General features: G+C 40.2%; 1 protein-coding gene across 1 annotated transcript in view; it reads right to left on the reverse strand.

Moving 5' to 3' along the window:
- The window catches only part of RSPH10B (radial spoke head 10 homolog B), a 48,828-nt gene that overhangs the window by 18,626 nt on the left and 10,888 nt on the right, over positions 1–19,314 (reverse strand). Inside the window, exons 4-14 of the mRNA XM_081297138.1 lie at positions 18,629–18,697; positions 16,925–17,098; positions 13,333–13,418; positions 12,595–12,715; positions 8,857–9,033; positions 7,578–7,737; positions 7,225–7,346; positions 3,262–3,451; positions 2,938–3,052; positions 1,354–1,433; positions 888–1,036 (exon numbers count right to left, since the gene is read on the reverse strand). Of these exons, the coding sequence (XP_081153264.1) occupies positions 888–1,036; positions 1,354–1,433; positions 2,938–3,052; positions 3,262–3,451; positions 7,225–7,346; positions 7,578–7,737; positions 8,857–9,033; positions 12,595–12,715; positions 13,333–13,418; positions 16,925–17,098; positions 18,629–18,697 (1,443 nt within the window). The remainder of the gene's footprint in view (positions 1–887; positions 1,037–1,353; positions 1,434–2,937; positions 3,053–3,261; positions 3,452–7,224; positions 7,347–7,577; positions 7,738–8,856; positions 9,034–12,594; positions 12,716–13,332; positions 13,419–16,924; positions 17,099–18,628; positions 18,698–19,314) is intronic.

Raw genomic sequence — 19,314 nt, forward strand, 5'->3', positions numbered from 1 at the left:
AGGGGAAGGTAGACAAACAGATATATAATATTCTAGCCCCCAAATCATATACCCTTAAAAATTATTTTCCTACAGTAAGACACTAAGTAATTGTCAGTTTTTCATAATGCATAGCACTTTAAAAATGTTAAGCACTCTATCATTAGTGTTCAATTTTCCCATCATTTGCATTCTCAAAATTTCAAGTATTGTGGAACAAAACTACCGTTAGTATAAGAACATTGCATAAATAAAGTCTCACATTTTTTCAAATTAACTTTTAAAAATCACTTTTCTGATGAGCATTCTTTTTTTTTTTTTGAGACAGGACTCGCTGTTGCCCACACTGCCTCCACCTCCCAAGTACCTGGGACCGAAGGCCATGGCACGGCGCCCCACATGAACAAGTCCTCCTCCTGTCTTCCTTGAAAGGCAGGACTGCAGGAGTAAAGGTGCTGTCACCCAGGCCGTTCCCTCCCCTCACCTGTGGCACGATCCCTGTATCTGGGCTTCCCACCATCACAGACCCTTTACATGACTCTCTTCTGCCAAAGGGGACTCAGTAAACATTCAGTGACCATGAAAATCTATTCCAAATATTTACCTCATTACATATCACACCTAGAATATCTTTCCTTTAATTAATATAAAAATACCTATTAATAGAAAACCAACTTCAGAGACTTTATTTTTCATTGTGGTCCTGGGGATTTAACCCAGAGGCACTCTATCACTGAGCTACATTCCCAGCCCTTTTTAAATTTTAATTTTATTTTTATTAGACAGGGTCTTGCTGAGGTGCTCACAGTGGCCCTGAATTTGTGACCACCTGCCTGAGCCTCCCAAGTCGCTGGGATTTACAGTGGTGTGCTACCATGCCAGGACCAGTTAAAGCCAATTAAACTTACTCTCAACATCCAGAGGAAGTGTCTCATCTTCATTGTAAGCTCATTGGGTGGAGCTACATTTGGTCTGCAATAAGCTATGTAAATCTCCCAGCACTTATCAATGTAATTCATTGAGTAGAGTGTCCTCTGTTGCTCACTGAACAAAGTGCCTAAATAGAACATTCCGAAAATGATTATAGAATTAAATTGTGAAGAAATGATAGCAAATGTAATCCTATTTTTCTTTTTATTTCTTTTTCTTTTTTTTTTATACTGGGGATTATACCCAGGGACACTTTACCACTGAGCTACATCTCCAGCCCTTTATTTTATTTTTTTTTTTTTGAGATAAGGTCTCACTAAATTGCCCAGGCTGAACTCAAACTAAACTTTTGATCTTTGAGATCCTCCTGCCTCAGCCTCCTAAATTGCTGGGATTATAAGTATGCAACAGCACCTAGCCTGATCCTATTATTCTTATATTTACCTTTTACTTGGCAGGCATTTGGATGGATATTCTCAGTCATCAGTTTTGTGAAACACAAAAAGAGCGATGGACTTCTGCTTCTGTGATTAAAAATACCATAATTAGACCTGGGGTTGTGACTCAGCTGTAGAGCACTTGCCTAGCATGTGCATAGCCCTTGGTTTGATCCTTAGCACCACATAAAAAATAAATAATATAAAGGTATTGTGTCCAACTACAACTAAAAAATAAATATTAAAAAAATACCATAATTACTCCTCGCCCCAGAAGCTAGAACTTAATTCTTTTCTGGATTGTGGGCAAGATTTAATACTTCTAGGGGCTGGGGATGTGGCTCAAGCGGTAGCGTGCTCGCCTGGCATGCGTGCGGCCCAGGTTCGATCCTCAGCACCACATACAAAGATGTTGTGTCCGCTGAAAACTAAAAAATAAATATTAAAAAATTCTCTCTCTCTCTCTCTCTCTCTCTCTCTCTCTCTCTCTCTCTCTTTAAAAAAAATACTTCTAAAAAATACAGTATAAATAGAAAGGGGAGAAGGGGAAAATGCAAGTTTCAGTGGAAAAACTTGCCTGACGCCATTTAATCTGTGAGCCAGGTTAGCATCACTAGTAACAAGACACACCGACATCACACACTGCCTGTATGACATGATAGGAAGGGCAGTTCACTGCCACAGTGTTCTTCACCCAAATCCACTCCGCAGTGTAATCAAGAGAAGATATCAGATGCCAACCAAAACCATGGGACATTTTACCAAATAACTGACCAGCATTTTTTAAAATGTAAAGGTTATGAAAGACAAAGAGTCCAAGAAAGTGTCATAGATTAGAAGAGTCTGAGAAGACATGACAACAAAATGAACTGTGGGATCCAGGATTAGATCCTGGAACAGAAACGAGAGGGGAAAAACTGGGGAAATCCTACTAGTATCTAGGGTCACTTGACCACTGAGCCACATCCTAGCCTTATGTTGTATTTTATTTAGAGACACAGTCTCACTGAGTTGCTCAGTGCCTCACCATTGCTGAGGCTGCCTTTGAACTCGAGATCTTTCTGCCTCAGCCTCCAGAGCCACTGGGATAACAGCTGTGCACCATCACACCCAGTGATTCCTTACTTTTGATAAATGCATCATAACTACATAAGAGTCACCAGTAGGAGAATTTGAGTGAAGGATACATGGGTGCTCTACACACTACTCAACAACTCTGAAAACCTAAAATTATTTTTTAAGATAAAAAGTTAAAATTATATATATATATATATATATAAATAAAATCACTTTTGCTCTAAGACAGACAGGAAATTATGACCTAAGAAGTAAGAGTTAGTTGTGATTATTTCTGAATAGAATTCCAAGAGCTATTTGCAATATTAAACAACTCAGATATGAAGGGTTTTCAAAGCCTAATCTAATATCTTATGGCTTTGTGGGTGATATTTGTGGAAAAATTTTGGTCCTAGTCCTGCATTTCAAAGATATGTAAAAACACTGATTAACAGAGACAAGAGGACAGCACTGTAATTACAGCACAGGTGGGCTCCGAGTCAGCCCCTCACAGGGATCCAAGAGTGGTACTTACTGAAAGTCTTTGTGATAAATGTGGTAAGCCAAGCGCAGCAGATAGTTCAAGAATGTTCTCAAAAGTATTGTTCTAAATGGAGAATGAATTTCTTCAACTGGTATATCACTGTTGGCTAAAATTTAAAAATTGGAAAGGATGTGTAACATATTCTAGAACCTTGAGCATTGAGAGCATTGAGATCAAGGACACAGGTTAATTTCTGGAACTCCTTTCCCAACTTTTTCCTTCCCTACTCTCTCAACATTTCTGAACTCGTTTGGAAGTGGCAGTGTGATACACTGTCCTCTAAACCCAAAGAAGTAAAGGACCTTGGATACTCACCACTTAATATCCTGTCCATATCAGCAAGAGTTATATTGTGGTGATGAAATTTGCAATCTTTTAGAAATCTCCAGAAGTGAAGCTTTGTCATCAGAAATGTATTATCCAGAGAGTGATCACATCCTAGGCTACTGTAGAAGCTATAGATTCTTCTTAATTCTGTAATGTTTCTTAAGACAGCGAATTCTACCTGAAAAAAGTCGGCCGTGTATCTTAATCCTGCTTCATAGGAGGAACAGTAAAAGACAAAGCACCTGTTTTCTAAATCAAATGAGGACAGTACATGTAGAGAAAGCAGGTACTTCTTACCTGGGGGAACTCAATGTTTTATTCTGCCTGTCATCCCCAGTCAATAAATACCATTTCTGAACAGTAAAAAAATCTGGAAAATGAAGTTCCTTTCACACTGCAATGTGATGGCATCCTGTCTCAATGGCAGCAATAAAATTCTATTGTCATTATCCCTCCTGAACATAGATGCAAAAATCCTTGTGACAAAATAATTGAATCCATATGTAAAACAAATAATACATCAACACCAAGTGGAGTTTATGCTGGCTGGGGGTGCACAGCTGGTTTGGACATTTGAAAAAACAATTGACAAAATTCACCATATTGGTACATTAAATAAGAAAAGCTTCATGATCATACCAGTTGATGCATTTGACAGAATGAACATCCATTCATGATAAAACTAGCAGCAACTTAGGAATAGAAGGGAACTCCTTAACCTGATAAACATATAAACCAAAGACATCTAGCTATAACACAGTTAGAAATGAAGATATGCACTAAGCAATGTCCATGCTGATTGATGTACTAACCTCTCTCTGTCCCCAGTTCACCTTTTAGTATTTTCCCAGGCCTCCGATGCCCTTATGCTGTCCTGAATTCCCCATCCACACAGCCTGACAGCCTGTATAGTGTCCCCCTCTTCAAAACCAGTTAGCCTGTGTCTCTCCCTCTTAAACATTCAGAGAATGTGAAGAATAGCATTTGGGGTCCCCATCCAGCCCCCACCTGGATGGTGCATCAGGCATTGGTTACTCTTGCCATTAACTCCTGCTTTTCGAGATTCAATTCAATGCACAACACAGAATTTGTCTTCATGAAGCTTAAAATCGAGTAATAAACGCAAGACATGCACCTTAAGCAATAAGGAGGTATAGCTGAGAGAACCGAACCAAGGTGAAGAGAAATCCTAAAGCAGCAGCTCCTTGGAGGAGGGTGCACTTGAACTGAACCTGGGAGAACGGAATGAGCAGTAGAATTTCATAGAGCAGGCACCCCAAGGAGAGGCCAGGACTGGAACAGACAGTGGCTGGGGTGGGGGGCTCCGGGAACACCAGGAGGGCTTGCAGTGAAGCAGTCATCCCCTTCTGCCCAGCCCATCCTGTGCAAAATGGGACAACCCCAGATCTGCCCAGAGGCTGCTGGGAGGATTCAGTGAATTGAAGGCATTTGGGACCGTGCCCAGAGCCAAGTGCGACTCTGCAGCAGCAAACCAGTGTTCTGTGGGTCATCGTGAGGAGGAGAGGACTGACAGAGGCAGGCTGAAAAGGGGCTGATGTCAGATCATGTGACAAAGGCAACCATTTGAGGGAGAACTGGTAGCTCAAAGGCTCAGAGGACCACGGCCTATTTGCTTTAGCTTGTTCTGGTCGAAAATAGAATAATCCAGAACCTCTACTCAGATACCCACCTTTTGACAGAATGCCGATAATAGATAATAAACACATATACTTATGAAGAAAATCTTAAACCCAAATTGAGAGAGATTCTAAAAAATAACTAAGCAGTCCTCTTGAGAGGTCTCAAGATCATGAAGACAATGGAAAATGAAGGAGCCGTCACAGGTTAGAGGGTTAAGGACACAGACAACCCAGTGCAACATGGGGTTAGGTTGAATGCCAGAACAGAAAGAGGACATTAGGAGAAAAACTGGTAAAATTCTGCCCTAGAAGTTGGTAGTGAGGCAACAGTGTTGCTATAACGCTCATTTCTGGGGTCTGTCCACTGTACCATGGTCATGCACGATGGTACATTAAGGGAAGCTGAGAGGAAAGATATATGGAGATCACAATTTTTTCAACTCTCTATAAGTCTAAAATCAGCTCACAATCAAAAGTAAAAAGTAAGTTATAGAAAATTCACTAAATTTCAATACGTCTATCATGAAATATTATAGTCATTAAAAATATTTAAATGTATTCCCCGAGTGTAGAATCACAGGATCCTTTACTTCCTGTGTCATATTTCCATAATGTTTGAATTTTTGGTAAGAGCATGTGTTCCTTTTGTGATTATGATATAGTCAAGATATTTTTAAATATATAAGTTGTATAAGACCCACATATTTGACAGAACTCCAAAGTGTAAAATGGTATAATAATAACATAAGAGATTTTATATATATTACATTATTATAATATAAGAGATTAGGGAGAGAATAATGTAAACAATATGATCACACCTTTCTTGGTAAATATTATTCACCTAAAAATTATATTGTAGGAGCACATCTTATGGCACTGAATAGCTAGCATTAAATTCCATGTGAAGACAAAGATTCTGTGAATGGAATGATTCTAGTTCTATCTATGAACATTAAAAATTGGAAAGAGGCAGCTCAGGAGGCTGAGATAGGAAGATCGCAAGTTCAAAGCCAGCCTTAGCAACAGCGAGGTGCTAAGCAACTCAGTGAGACCCTGTCTCTAAATAAAATACAAAACAGGGCTGGGAATGTGGCTCAGTGGTCAAGTGCCCCTGAGTTCAAGCCCCAGTACCATCCCCCACCAAAAAAAAAAAATTGGAAAGAGGGAGCTGGGCTTGGTGGTATACGCCTGTAATCCCAGTGACTTGGGAGGTTAAAGCAGGAGCATTACAAGTTCAAGGTTAGCCTCAGCAATTCAGCAAGACTCAGTCTCTAAAAAAATAAAAAGGGTTAGGGATTTAGCTCAGTGGTAAAGCATTCCTGGGTTCAGTCCCCAGTACACCCCCCAAAAAAAATTGGGGTGAAAGAGGGTCACAAGATTTTATTGGGATGGAAAACCTCTTTTACTTTTTCCTTATCTGCTTTCTACATTTTCCACTTCTGAAATTAGGGAATGTGATGAAGACTCCTATTTTTTTAGTTGTTGATGGACCTTTATTTTATTTATTTTTATGTGGTGCTGAGGGTCAAACCCAGTGCCTCACCCATGCTAGGCAAGTGCTCTACCACTGAGCCACAACCCCAGTCTGAAGACTCATATTTTTAACACGAATCTTGCAGTAGAATTTTGATTCTGGGAGCCTGAGTTACAGTGATGGCCTTGGAACCCAAAATAGGAGGAGAGGAGATGGAGTGAGGCATCTTCCTGAGACTCAGAGAACCAGGAGCCAGAGGAAGTAGCGATGAGGAAGAGGAAAGGGCAAAGACGCTTTGCAGCGCAGAGGCTGGCTGGTTCTTGAAGTAACATCTTCAACGAGAGTTTCTGGAGGAAGCATGCCGGTCCCCAGTCTAAGCAGGGGCTGTGGTCTAACTGGTACCTGGTAGCTATAATTTTCCAGACAGGCATCTGTCTCTAAAGACTTCTCAATTTCCAGTGATTTCTAAGGGCCTGAAGTTCTCTTGAATCCTAAAAGTCTGCAATAATGCACAGCAGAATTAGCATCCCACTGAGGGAGGTGGCTACAGTCTTGGCCTTCAAACTGACCTGAGTGTGGGGGTGATGTGACTTTCAGTTTCCTTGAACTCAGGGAAACTGAATCCCTCCCTGTGGGCTTCCATTTTCTCACCAGCCTGCTCACTCACAGGGCTGCCTTGCAAATTAAACAAGATGATCTACTTAAAGCCTGTTATGCGTGGGTATAGAAGACACTCGACAAATGGCAGCAACCACCAGCTCTAGCATACCAGGACTGTGGAGATTCTGTTATTTAAATCTACAACATAAATTTATAGAATAAAAAGGTTTCTACCTGCTTTTTTTCTTCTGCTTGGTTTTCCTTAGGATACATGTTCAGCAGCAAATTTAGGTCCAGTTCAATGCCTGATCCTAACACAGAACGACTTTTACTGCCATCAAGCTTTCTGATAATTTCTAGCAAATGATGAAGACAAATAAAGGGGATAATTAAGAAAAACAATGTTAAAAGTTTTCACCATTACGTCAAAATGTTTTCTAACAAAATGTGATACAACCATATGAGGAAAAAACTAAGAAAACAGTTGCTACAGGAAACTTCTGTTTTTTTAAGTATCAGACATTTTCATGAATGGACACATAGATAAAATCAGGGTGATTTGTTTTCAACTGAGTAAATGATCCTACCAGCACTATCAGAAGATTTGCGTTGCCTGTCTATTTGGGCATCATCTACGGGCAGGTCCAGGTAACTTATAAATTCAACTTCAAGATCTGGAAACTGTGCTATGTGGTCATTGAAAAACGGGCCTTCGTACACGCGCCCATTCTTGAAAGTCAATCGACCCTGCAGGTAGAAAACAACATTTTGCAGTTTGGGAAATGTTTCCTTGGGGAAAAAAACCATTGGTGGATGCACATCAAAGGCTCTTTCGAGGGTTTGGAGTTGAGGATTTTTTGTTGTTGTTGTTTTGTGTTGTTTTTGGTACTGGAATTGAACTAAGGGGCACTCAACCACTGAGTCACATCCCCAGCCCTATTTTGTATTGTATTGAGAGACAGGGTCTCACTGAGTTGCTTAGTGCCTCGCCGTTGCTGAGGCTGGCTTTGAACTCTGGATCCTCCTGCCTCTGCCTCCTGAGCTGCCTGATGGAGCTATTTGTTTTGAAGCTGCCACATACAGCCTGGCTCCTAGGGTATCATATCACTGTGTAAATCGTCTTTCCTCCTCCTCTTCCTGCTGCTTCTTCCCTCCTTCCTCCTTCTTCTCTCCTCTTTCTATACCTACCCCAGAACCTCTCCCCAACTATAAGCCCCTCTACATCACAGAATGGGTCTTATTAAACTATGCACATGACCAGCATAGTGCCCAGGACACAAGAGGTGCTTCCTGCTGCTTGTCAAAGTTCAATTACTGATTCAGAGGTGGGCAAATGATGCAGGTTCAGCTCTGTGAAATGAAAGACATTTATAGAAGGATTCAGGGAAAAGAATTTCTTTTCTTCTACTTAGTGTGGCTCATGGGCGTGAAGTCTTGAACCACAGCAGCTATCCTGCAGTCATGGGGAAGGGAAAACACAAGAGTGAAGCTGACATGGGGGCAGATGATGTGGACAGACAAAAGGAAATCCTGATATCAAAAAGTCACTGAATCAAACCAACCTAAGCCCACATTCACAGTAGTCATTATTATATACGGCACCTCAAACTAGATTGTCTGATACTTTGCAACCCAAACCATCCTCACACACATACACACACTCATGAAACACAAACTAAATAACCTCTAAATATTCAGGAAATAGAAAACATATCAAAAATATTTTAAAATTTATGTAACCACCTTAACAGTAAATTATCTATGCAAAATCAATAATGCAATTTACTGGCCACAAATGAGTTACGTTTTACTGCATTTCAGTTGCTCTGTGTAATGTTTCAGATATAATCTTCCCAGGACCCTCACCATGCCGTGTTTTTTATTGGAAACCCATTCTCCCGCATACATGGCTCCACTGGCGTAGTAAAACTTTCCATGTCCATGACGACATCCATTCACAAACTCTCCTACGTATTCATTTCTTAAAGGATACTGGGAGTTGGGGATTCTCTTGAGAAACCATGTGTGTGTTCCAAAGCCATTCTGAAAAGAAAGTGAGATGCCATCAGAAATGCTCAAAAGACTTCCTCCTTTTACCTGAATTCATTTGAAATTAAGACAAATACAGTGATAACTTGGAGGACATGAACTTTGGAGCCACACAGACTAGGTTCAATATCAGCTCAGCTACTTACTAGCCAATCTTTTTACCTAAGACAAATTATGTGAGCCTTTAAGGATTAATATCCTTTCATAATAAAAACTGTAAGGAAATTGAGAATTAGCTGGGCATGGCAGTGCCTGTATATCCAGCATCTCAGGAGGCTGAGGCAGGAGGATTGTAAGTTCCAGGCTAGCCTCACCAACTTAGCAAGGCCCTAAGCAACTTAGTGAGACCCCATCTCAAAATAAAACACAAAAAGAATTAAAATAATAATAATAAGAATTATTAAAGAGAGCTTCCTGAACCAGAAAAGGACATCTATGAAAAATCTACAGCTAACATCAACCCTGATGAAAGACTGAATTCTTTCCTAGTAGGATCAAGAATGGCATAAGGATTTCCGTACTTCTATCATAGAGGATGTCCTACCTTGCCAGGTAATACAATAGTTAGAGGGAAAACTCCAGACAGATTAGAAAGACGATATAAAGTTGACTGTACTTGCAAAGATGATTGCCTATATAAACACCACCAAAGAACCTACAAAAAAAGTGAAGCTATTATGTGAGTTTAACAAGGTCCCCATTACCAGATTAATATATATTAGAAAATTCAAGTTTTATGAACTGATACCAAAGTTTTTCTCTTCTTTCAGGAAATCCATCATTTGTTTCTTTCTTTCTCTTTCTTTTTCCCCAGTACTGGGGATTGAAGTCAGGGGTGCTTTACCACTGAGCCACATCCAAAGCCTTGTTTTATCTTTTTTACATTTAAAATAAATGTTTCCACTTTTCCCTTTTTATTGGCTCTTTTTAGTTATACATAACATTAGGATTCATTTTGACATAACTAAAAAAGCACGGAATATAATTTGTTCTCATTCAGTCACTAGTACTTCCTTTTCTCTCCTCTTCTCCCCAGGGTTCCCTTCCCCTCCACTGATCTTTCTGCTATTTTTAGTTGTTTGGGGTTTTTTTTCTTTTTTTTCCAAATATTTATTTTTTAGTTTTTCACAATATCTTTGTTTTGTTTTTATGTGGTGCTGAGAATCGAACCCAGTGCTTCACGCATGCTAGGCGAGCGCACTACCACTTGAGCCACATCCCCAGCCCCTGTTTGGGGGTTTTTTATTTTTATTTTTTAGTTTACTATTTTATGGATGTACATGATGATGATATTCACTATGTTATATTTATATGTGCACACAGGAAAGTTAGGTCAGATTCATTCTTCCCTTAACCCTCCTTTCTTCCTCTTCCTCAATTCCCTGCATCTTTATTTTTATTTATTTTCTCGGGGAACTACCGAGGATTGAACTCAGGGGAACTCACCCACTGAGCCACCTCCCCAGGCCTATTCTATATTTTATTTAGAGACAGGGTCTCACTGAATTGTTTAGCACCTTACTTTTGCTGAGGTTGGCTTTGACTTGCAATCCTCTTGTCTCAGACTCCTGAGCCACTAGGATTACAGACATGTGCCACTGCGCCTGGCTGATCTTTTATTTTGGTGAAATACCTCCGTTTCCCTTCTTCTCTTCCCTCCTCCCCTTATTTTGGACAGGCTTCTGCAGACCAGAGGAAACATTCGACCCTTGACTTTATGAATCTGGCTTATTTCACTTAGCATCTTGTCCTCCATTCCATCCATTTACCAGCAAATGCCATAATTTCATTCTTCTTTATGGCTATATCCATTGTGTATATGTACATTTTCTTTATCCATTCATCTGTTGATCCCACAACTTGGCTATTATGAATTGTGCTACTACAAACACTGATGTGGCCATATCACTATAGTATGCTGATCTTAGATATTTTGAATATGTACCAAAGAGTGGGATAGCTGGGTCATATGGTAGAGATTTTTGAAGAATATGCATATTTCTTTACAGAGTGGTTGTACTAATTTGCAGTCCCTCCAACAATGTATGAGTGTAACTTTTTTTCATATCCTTGCCAACACATTATTACTTGTATTCTTTTGGGTTTTTTTTTTTTTTTTTTTTTTTGGTACCGGGGATTTAACCCAGAGGCACTTTACCACTGAGCCATATCCTCAGCCCTTTTTATTTATTTATTTAAAATAGTCAATGGACCTTTATTTTTATTTATTTATTTATTTATTTAAATATTTATTCTTAAGTTTTTTTTTAAGGTGGATACAACATCTTTATTTTACATTTACGTGGTGCTGAGGGTTGAACCCAGTGCCTCGTGCATGCTAGGTGAGCACTCTACCACTGAGCCACAACCCCAGCCTCTATTTTATTTATTTATTTATATGTGGTACCAAGAATCAAACCCAGTGCCTCACACATGCCAGACAAGCACTGTACCACTGAGCCACAACCCCAGTCCTTTTTATTTTTGAGAAAGGATCTCACTAACTTGCTTAGGGCCTCACTTAATTGCTGAGACTGGCCTGGAACTTGTGATCCTCCTAGCTCAGCCTCCCAAGTCACTTGCATTACAAGAATGTGCCACTGTGCCTGGCTACTGGTATTCTTGATAACTGACATTCTAATTGGAATGAGATGAAACCTCAGTGTAGTTTTTGATTAGCATTTCCCTGAATGCTAGAGATGTTGAACGTTTTTTCATATATTTTTTTGTCATTTGTATTTCTTCTTTTGAGAAGTGTCTTGTTTAGTCCTTTTGCCCATTTACTAATTGGGTTATTTGGTGGTAAGTTTCTTGAGTTCATTATATATTCTGAATATTAGTCCCTATCTGAGGAGTAGGTGGCAAAGATCTTTTCTCATTCTGTAGGTTCTTTCTTCACACTTTGCTGTGCAGAAGCTTTTTAATTTGATGCCATCCCACTTATTGATTTTGGGGTTTGTTTCTTGTGCTTTAGGAGTCTTCGTAAAGAAGTCAAGCCCTGTGCCAACATGTTGGGAGTGTCGGGCCTATGTTTTCTTCTAGCAGTTGCAGAGTTTCTGGTCCAATTCCTAAGGGGATCAAAGTTGACTTCTGTGCAGGGTGAAAGACAGGGGTCAAGTTCCATTTTTCTATATATGGCCCTTTTTATTTTTTATTTCAAGACAAAATCTCACTAAGTTGCCCAAGCTGAACTTGAACTTGCAATTCTCCTGCCTCAGCCTCACAAATTGCTTGGATTACAGGGATGTGTTACCACATCTGGCTGAAAATCCAACATTTCTAAAGTACAAATAATAGTCCCTGCCCTTACAGGAGCCACCTGAATTTATGAAGTTGCCAATGGCAGAATCTAGTAGTGTGACACTATTAGAGAACACTAAATAATAAAACAGCAATTAAAAAAAAATACAGTTGAGACCAGTAAAGAATATTTTGAGTTTCTAAATTCAGCAGAGCTTAAATTTTAGATTATTGAACAATATCATTCAAATACCAGGGCTAAGGATGAGTACAACATCGCTGAGGGTGTGCCGCACCAAGATGGCCCAGTCCTACCTGGACTCCCCTCTCCCAGGAGCCGGTATACTCCTCATTTGTTGTCAGCCATCTCATCTTGCCTTCCCCGTGGCGCATATTGTCTTCCCACTGGCCTTCATATATGTTTCCAGATTTGTAACTGGAACAAAATAAACCAACAGGCAGCAAGCAGTGACAGAAATCCAGCCCTGGGACCCCAACACTCTTCACTGTGCTGAAGTCCAGCAGGTGGGCATGTGGTCAGTAAAAATTATCATCTTAGGGAGAATAAACACTTTATTAAGCCCACTGATATTAAGGTGACAAAGTAGGTAAGAAAGGTTTTTACATGTTTTAGAAATAATTCCCTATCAGATGATGACTAGTTAATATTTGTGCCTAAATATTTTAATCATTTTATTAAAACATTAAAAATCCTTTTAGTAAAATATTAGATTCTACATCTGAATCCAAAATCAAGCAAATGTGTCATCATTCTTCAGAAAACATAAAACAAATAATGAAGACTGATGATTAATACAAAGAACATAGAAAGGCAGTTTCTACCTAAACTGAATTAGTATGTTTAATGTTATTTTTCTAAATTTTTATGGAGTGTTTTCTTCACTTTGGAGATTAATTTAAATATTCCACCTGCTTCGACAGAAAATGTATCCTCTATAATTTCTGCACCTTATCTGTAGGCTAAGTGAGAGTTATTTGGGCCCACACACACTTTTTCATCTACACCCCAAACGTGGCAGTGATCATACCTACCATCTTATTCCCCAGCCCTTTTTGATGTTGTAGACCCAATCTCCCTCGTACCAAGAGGTACCCTCCTGATTGTAATAAATGGAGCCCTAAAACGAATAATATCATGTTTTAAAAATCCAAGCCTCATAACATACTTTTTTAAATATAAAGATAAAAAACATATAAACTTATAAAACTACACAGAAGACAATGTCACACTTCACATGAGACACAGAAGTTATTAAGTTTCTATTTTACAATCACAAAAATGGCACAGCAAGGGCGAATGAGATATCACAAACCAATTATCCCTCAATAACAAAGTGCCACATTAAGGCAGGAATGAGTGCACTCACTGTATTCATTAACTCTTAGTCACAGCCCTGGAGAACCCCATTTTTTTGGTGTACCTTCCTCATAACTGGAGGTCACTCTTTCACATACCAAAGCCATTTTGTTTTATCCATTTTGACATCTTACCCATTTTGTTGCCTCTGTGTATGAGCAACATGCAGTAAGCTTCCTTTGATGATTCCTGCAAGGCAATGGTTCATGCCACTCTGCAGTGTGTTTGGATCTATGCTGAATGGCCTCTAGTTACCTCATGGCTACTTATCCCTGAGTGTGTGTCCAATCATGCACACACGCGTACAGATACACACAAGCAATTTTTCTTTTTAGTTGTAGATGGACATGATACCTTTATTTTATTTATTTATATTTAAAATTTTTATTTATTTTTTTTAGTCATACATGACAGTAGAATGCATTTTGATATATAATTCATACACGGAATGTACATACATCAATCATATTGTCTATTCTATTCTGCTGCCCTTCCTATCCTCCCTACTCCTCCCCTCCTCTCCATCCTTTCTCTCTATCCAATCTAATGTGACACACTTTTTTTCCTTTTTCTCATTACAACATCATGTATGTATTCTGTATAACAATGAGGTTCTCCTTCCATCTTCTATGCAACTCCCCTTCTCCCTCTTTTTCCCTTCCAAATCTCTTCTCTATTTAGTGGTAGTCTTCTTCTCATGCTCTTCCTCCCTATCCCATTTTGAGTCACCCCCCCTTATATACTCACAGGGACACAGCCACATCAATGTTTATAGCAGCACAATTCACAATAGCCAGAATGTGGAAGCAACCTAGATGCCCTTCAATAGATGAATGGATTTTAAAAATGTGGCATTTATACACAATGGAATATTACTCAGCACTAAAAAATAATAAAATCATGGCATTTGCAGGCAAATGGATGGCATTAGAGCAGATTATGCTAAGTGAAGTTAGCCAATGCCTTAAAAACAAATGCTGAATGTCTTCTATTTTATTTATTTTTATGTGGTGCTGAGGATGGAACCCAGTGCTTCACACATGCTAGGCAAATGTTCAAGCCCTGAGCCAAACTCCAGCCCTCTCTTTTATTTATTTATTTATTTTGGTACTTGGGATTGAACCCAGGGATACTTTGCCACTGAACCACATCCCCAGCCTTCTGTTTTATTTTGAGACTAAATTGCTGAGGGTCTCAATAAGATGCTGAGGTCTAAGTTGCTAAAGTTGGGCTCTGACGTGTGATCCTCCTACCTCAGACTCCTGAGTTGCTAATTATAGACCTGTATATACAAGCCCAGCAATTTTTTTTTTAATCTTCATTATCCAGCTACCTTGCTCCTTCTTGAAGCCATCCAGGTGCTTCTGACTAGAAGTCACTATCTCCAAATCTCCAGTCTCAACTGACTTGCTATGAGCTTAAGAAATACCCACAACATCACATAAGAGAAAGACAAGCCTGAACAGAGCAGGAGGGCTGAGGTGGAATTTTGAGAGCCTGTGAGGGAAAGCCAGGTGCCAGGTGTCCTGTGGATGCAGCCATGCAGCCCTGGCTCACCCCCTCCCACTCCCTACTCTCCTGGTCTGTGTCCCTTAAGGAAGAAGGTTGGACTAGATCCCTAATCCCTCTCAAACTCACTCTGTTTTGCTTTTGGGTTTTTTGTTTATTTGAAGTGCTGGGGATCAAACCCAGGGCCTTGAACATTTGAAGCAAGTATTCTACTGCTGAACTGCATCTCCAGCCCCATTTTCAACTTAAAACCTAGATATTCCTTTGTGCATGGACTTTGCAAGGCCTTTGGGGGAACTTCCAGTAGTTGGCACATGTCTCATGGAAGGACTTCTTCCATTTTAGTCCATCTGGTTGTTCCACTTAAAAGGAAAACAGTAGACAGACCAGGCCCCTTCAGGAAGCAGGCCAGAAGCTGGAATTTATCGGTGTTGTTCAGATAAAAAGACTCATAGAGCCAGAATTCTCCAAGGTTTCTCAGAGCTGTTCACAGATCTGCTTCTGTGCTCTGCTTTTTCATATAGCACTACTTGAGGGACCGGCACTGATTTCTGTGGAGCTTCTAAATAATGTGCCAGACTCATTACATTTACTTCTATGAGTCTTAAAATAAACCAGGGTATTTGCCTAATCTTAATAGGCAGTCATAAAGTATAAGAAGGAAAAGGAAGGGGCTGGGGCTGGGACTGGGGCTCAGCGGTAGAGCGCTCGCCTAGCACATACGAGGCCCTTGGTTCAATCCTCAGCACCACATATAAATAAAAAAATAAAGGTGTTGTGTCCAACTACAACTAAAAAATAAATATTAAAAAAAAGAAGGAAGGAAGAAAAGAAAAGGAAATAACAAGAGTCTCCCATTGTTTAAAAAACCATGGGTGAATGTTGTACGATCAAGGACTTGGGAATAATACCCTCTCAAATTACATTTTCCAACCTGTTAATGTTCAGCTAGTGAGGATTATAATGGTATACTTTTCTTATATATTTTCTAAAACCTACAAGATTTTAAAATTCTAAAAATTGCTGAATTTTATCAACCTATACAAAAGCAAAACAATAATTCCAAAAATAGCAACCGTAGTTAAAAATGAATATGCTCTGCATTGCTGTTGGAGGTATAAAGGGTGCAGCTGTTGTGGAAAACAGTTTGGTGGTTCCTTAAAACATTAAACATAAAGTTACCATATGACGTAGCAACTCCACTTTTGGGTAAATGCCCCCCAAAATTGAATGAGTACTCAAATCCATTCACATATATTCACAGCTGCATTGTTCATAATAGTCAAGATGAAAATAGCCCAAATGTCCATCAACAGATGAATGGACACATTATGATCAATACTTACAATGGAAGATTACTCAGCCATAATAGAATGAAGTGCTGCCAATTGCTAGGACATGGATGAACCTCAAAAACATGCCAAGTGAAAGCAGCCTGACACAAAGGTCACATGTCATATGATTCCATTTATATAAAATGTCCGACAAACGCATAGTGACAGAAAGCAGATGAGGGACTACAAGGGTACATGGAAAGGCAGCAATGGGGAGCAACCACCTAATGGGCAAGGGATTTTATTTTTGGGTGATGAAAATGTTTGCGACTAGACAGTGGTGATGGTTGCATAGCATTACGAATGGACTTAGTGACACCGAACTGTGACTTTAAAATGATTAATTTTATGCCATGTGAACACCCCCAACACTTCCCACCCACCATGTCTGCACAGCCTGTGCACAGATGGTACCTCCACCCACCTTCCCGTGTCTCTTGCCTTGGCACCAGTGGCCGACGTAGGACACAGGCTGTGTGCTGCACTTGAACATCCCAAATCCGTTCCTCATGCCGTTCACCACTTCCCCTTCATACATGCTGCCATCTGGCCAAGTGTACACGCCATGGTTCATAGGAATGTTCTTCACAAAATCCCCCTAAGGCAAAATGTCTGTAAGGGGGATGAGAAGGCGGCAGTGCAGGGCCCTCTTATCCTGTGGGCTGTTGGAGACCAAACCCCTGATACTGCCCCTGCCCCTCTTCAATGGGAAGCTGGACATGCCCCTAGCTTCCTCTCTTCTCCCTCCTCTGCATTCCCTGTTCTCTCTCACCTGATCCTCCTCTGTAAGGAAGTGCAGGGAGAATAAAGTATAGGAAGGCTGTGTAGACAAATCTCCAGGGGGTGAGCTGGTGATATGGTAAAGAGGCAGCTGCCAGCCCTGACCTTGGGACTTCAGATTCTTTACGCCTGCCTAGAAGTAGGTTCATTCCCTGTTCTCTCCAGACGTGATTGATCACCAGTGGAAACTCCTCCTTCTATCTGTGGTCATCACAATGTACTGCAGGCACATCTTTAGAGAATCTACCCTGCGTGGACTGGGATGTCTGCTGGGCACAGTACTATTCACCATGGCTTAGGCCAACAGATTCTCTTCCAGGAATCTGAAATTACTGGATGTTGCCATCAGCGAGGAGAGAACACAGTGCTGCCTGATTGGCCACTAGCCAGATGCTACCGCCTGGTCTCCCTGCCTGAGGAACTCTAGTGAGAGCCCCAACCCCACCCACAAAGACATCTGACTGGGCTGATGCAGGGATCTGTGCCTGGAAGGAGGAGTCCTTAACCCCTGAGAATTTCCAGAGGCAATGAAGCAGAGGGGTCTCCATGCCAAATTGCCATTTGAATCAAAAATCTTGAGTGTTGGCCACGTACTAGAGGTGAATGTTGTGTAGGAATGGAGACCCCCAGAAAGGCCGGCCCCAGACCAATAAAGTTGAACCCCTCTCCTTTGCTTTCCTTGCACCTCTCCAGCCTGCCTCCCACCATTCAGCTCCTGCCTAAATGTGACTGTTTCTGTCCTTGATTAGCTCTTATTTGAATAAGTGCATCACATGCCTGTATTTTAAATGTCTTCATTACCATTTATAAACACCACTGTGTTAGTAGCTCTGAAATGGAGATTTTTAGAATAGCAGTTTGGGCACTCACACTTTGTGGGTGGGAGTTGGAACTGGCACACTCTCTTGGAGAACAAATCTGTCCTAGCAGTCAATTTAAAAACACATATTCCCCACAACCTGGCAAGTTGGGTTAAGTAAAATCCAGATAATGGAATACATGTAGCCAGTAAAAATAGACCTAGATGTCTGGATATTGTTTGCTCACTAAAAAATAAAGTCATAGAAGAGAATGTATAATAAACTCTGTATCTGTAAAAAGTAGGAGGGAATAAATACATATGTGTTCTGTACATGAAAAGAACACATAAAATACCTCTAGAGCTACAAACAGAACCAGTTACAACAATTCCTGGCACCATGCAGTAAAAGTTACTCTACCCTTTGATTCTGTGTATTGTTTTAAATCTGTGCTAAATTACTTTATGAAAATAATATGTCTAGTTGTGGGGGAATGATCATGAAATATCATAATTGCACTTTAGAACTGTAATTATCATATGCTTTACCTCATACTTCAATCCGTCAGCCCAAATGTAAGTCCCTTGTCCATGCATGAATCCTTCTGAAAACATACCCTTCAAAACAAAATAACAGCAAACCCTCAGAATGAAACTTGGTTTTAAGCACCTACTACCACAGGCACAGTTACTTAGAGTGGAGCCTTGTCACTCTCTCCCTGTAGGAACATGCCGGCATCATAGCAGCAACAGCAGCAACATGAGAGCCGGGGTCTGAGCCAGCATGGCATGGGGGTCCACCCTGTCCTAAAAGGGATCTAAAGAGGGATCCCCAAATACCCAGTTCTCTAAAATGTACACCAGGCAATCTGAGTGTCCCTCGCCTGTGTAAGTTGCTAGAAAACAGTATAGTTCAAAATAATTCAAAATTTTTATTTTTATCACCCAAAATTTTAAAATTTTTTAAAAACTATTTTAACTAGGTAGACAATTACAACCATCATCTGAATATCAGACTTTATTACATTCATAAATTTTATGCTCTTGCCCGTTTTCCTTTACTGGGAATCACCAATGTGTGTCCTGAGCCACATATATGTGTACATATACTGTCCCTCAGTATCCATGGGGGTTTGGTTCCTGTAACCTTGCAGCTCTGCCACTGCAGCTTATATTAAAACTGAGGGTTTTTTCCTTTCTTCTTCTCCCTCTTTCCCCTCCCTAAGGGAAAATAA

Source organism: Spermophilus citellus (assembly GCF_964194105.1).
Source record: "Spermophilus citellus genome assembly, chromosome: 6".
Classification (NCBI taxonomy): domain Eukaryota; kingdom Metazoa; phylum Chordata; class Mammalia; order Rodentia; family Sciuridae; genus Spermophilus; species Spermophilus citellus.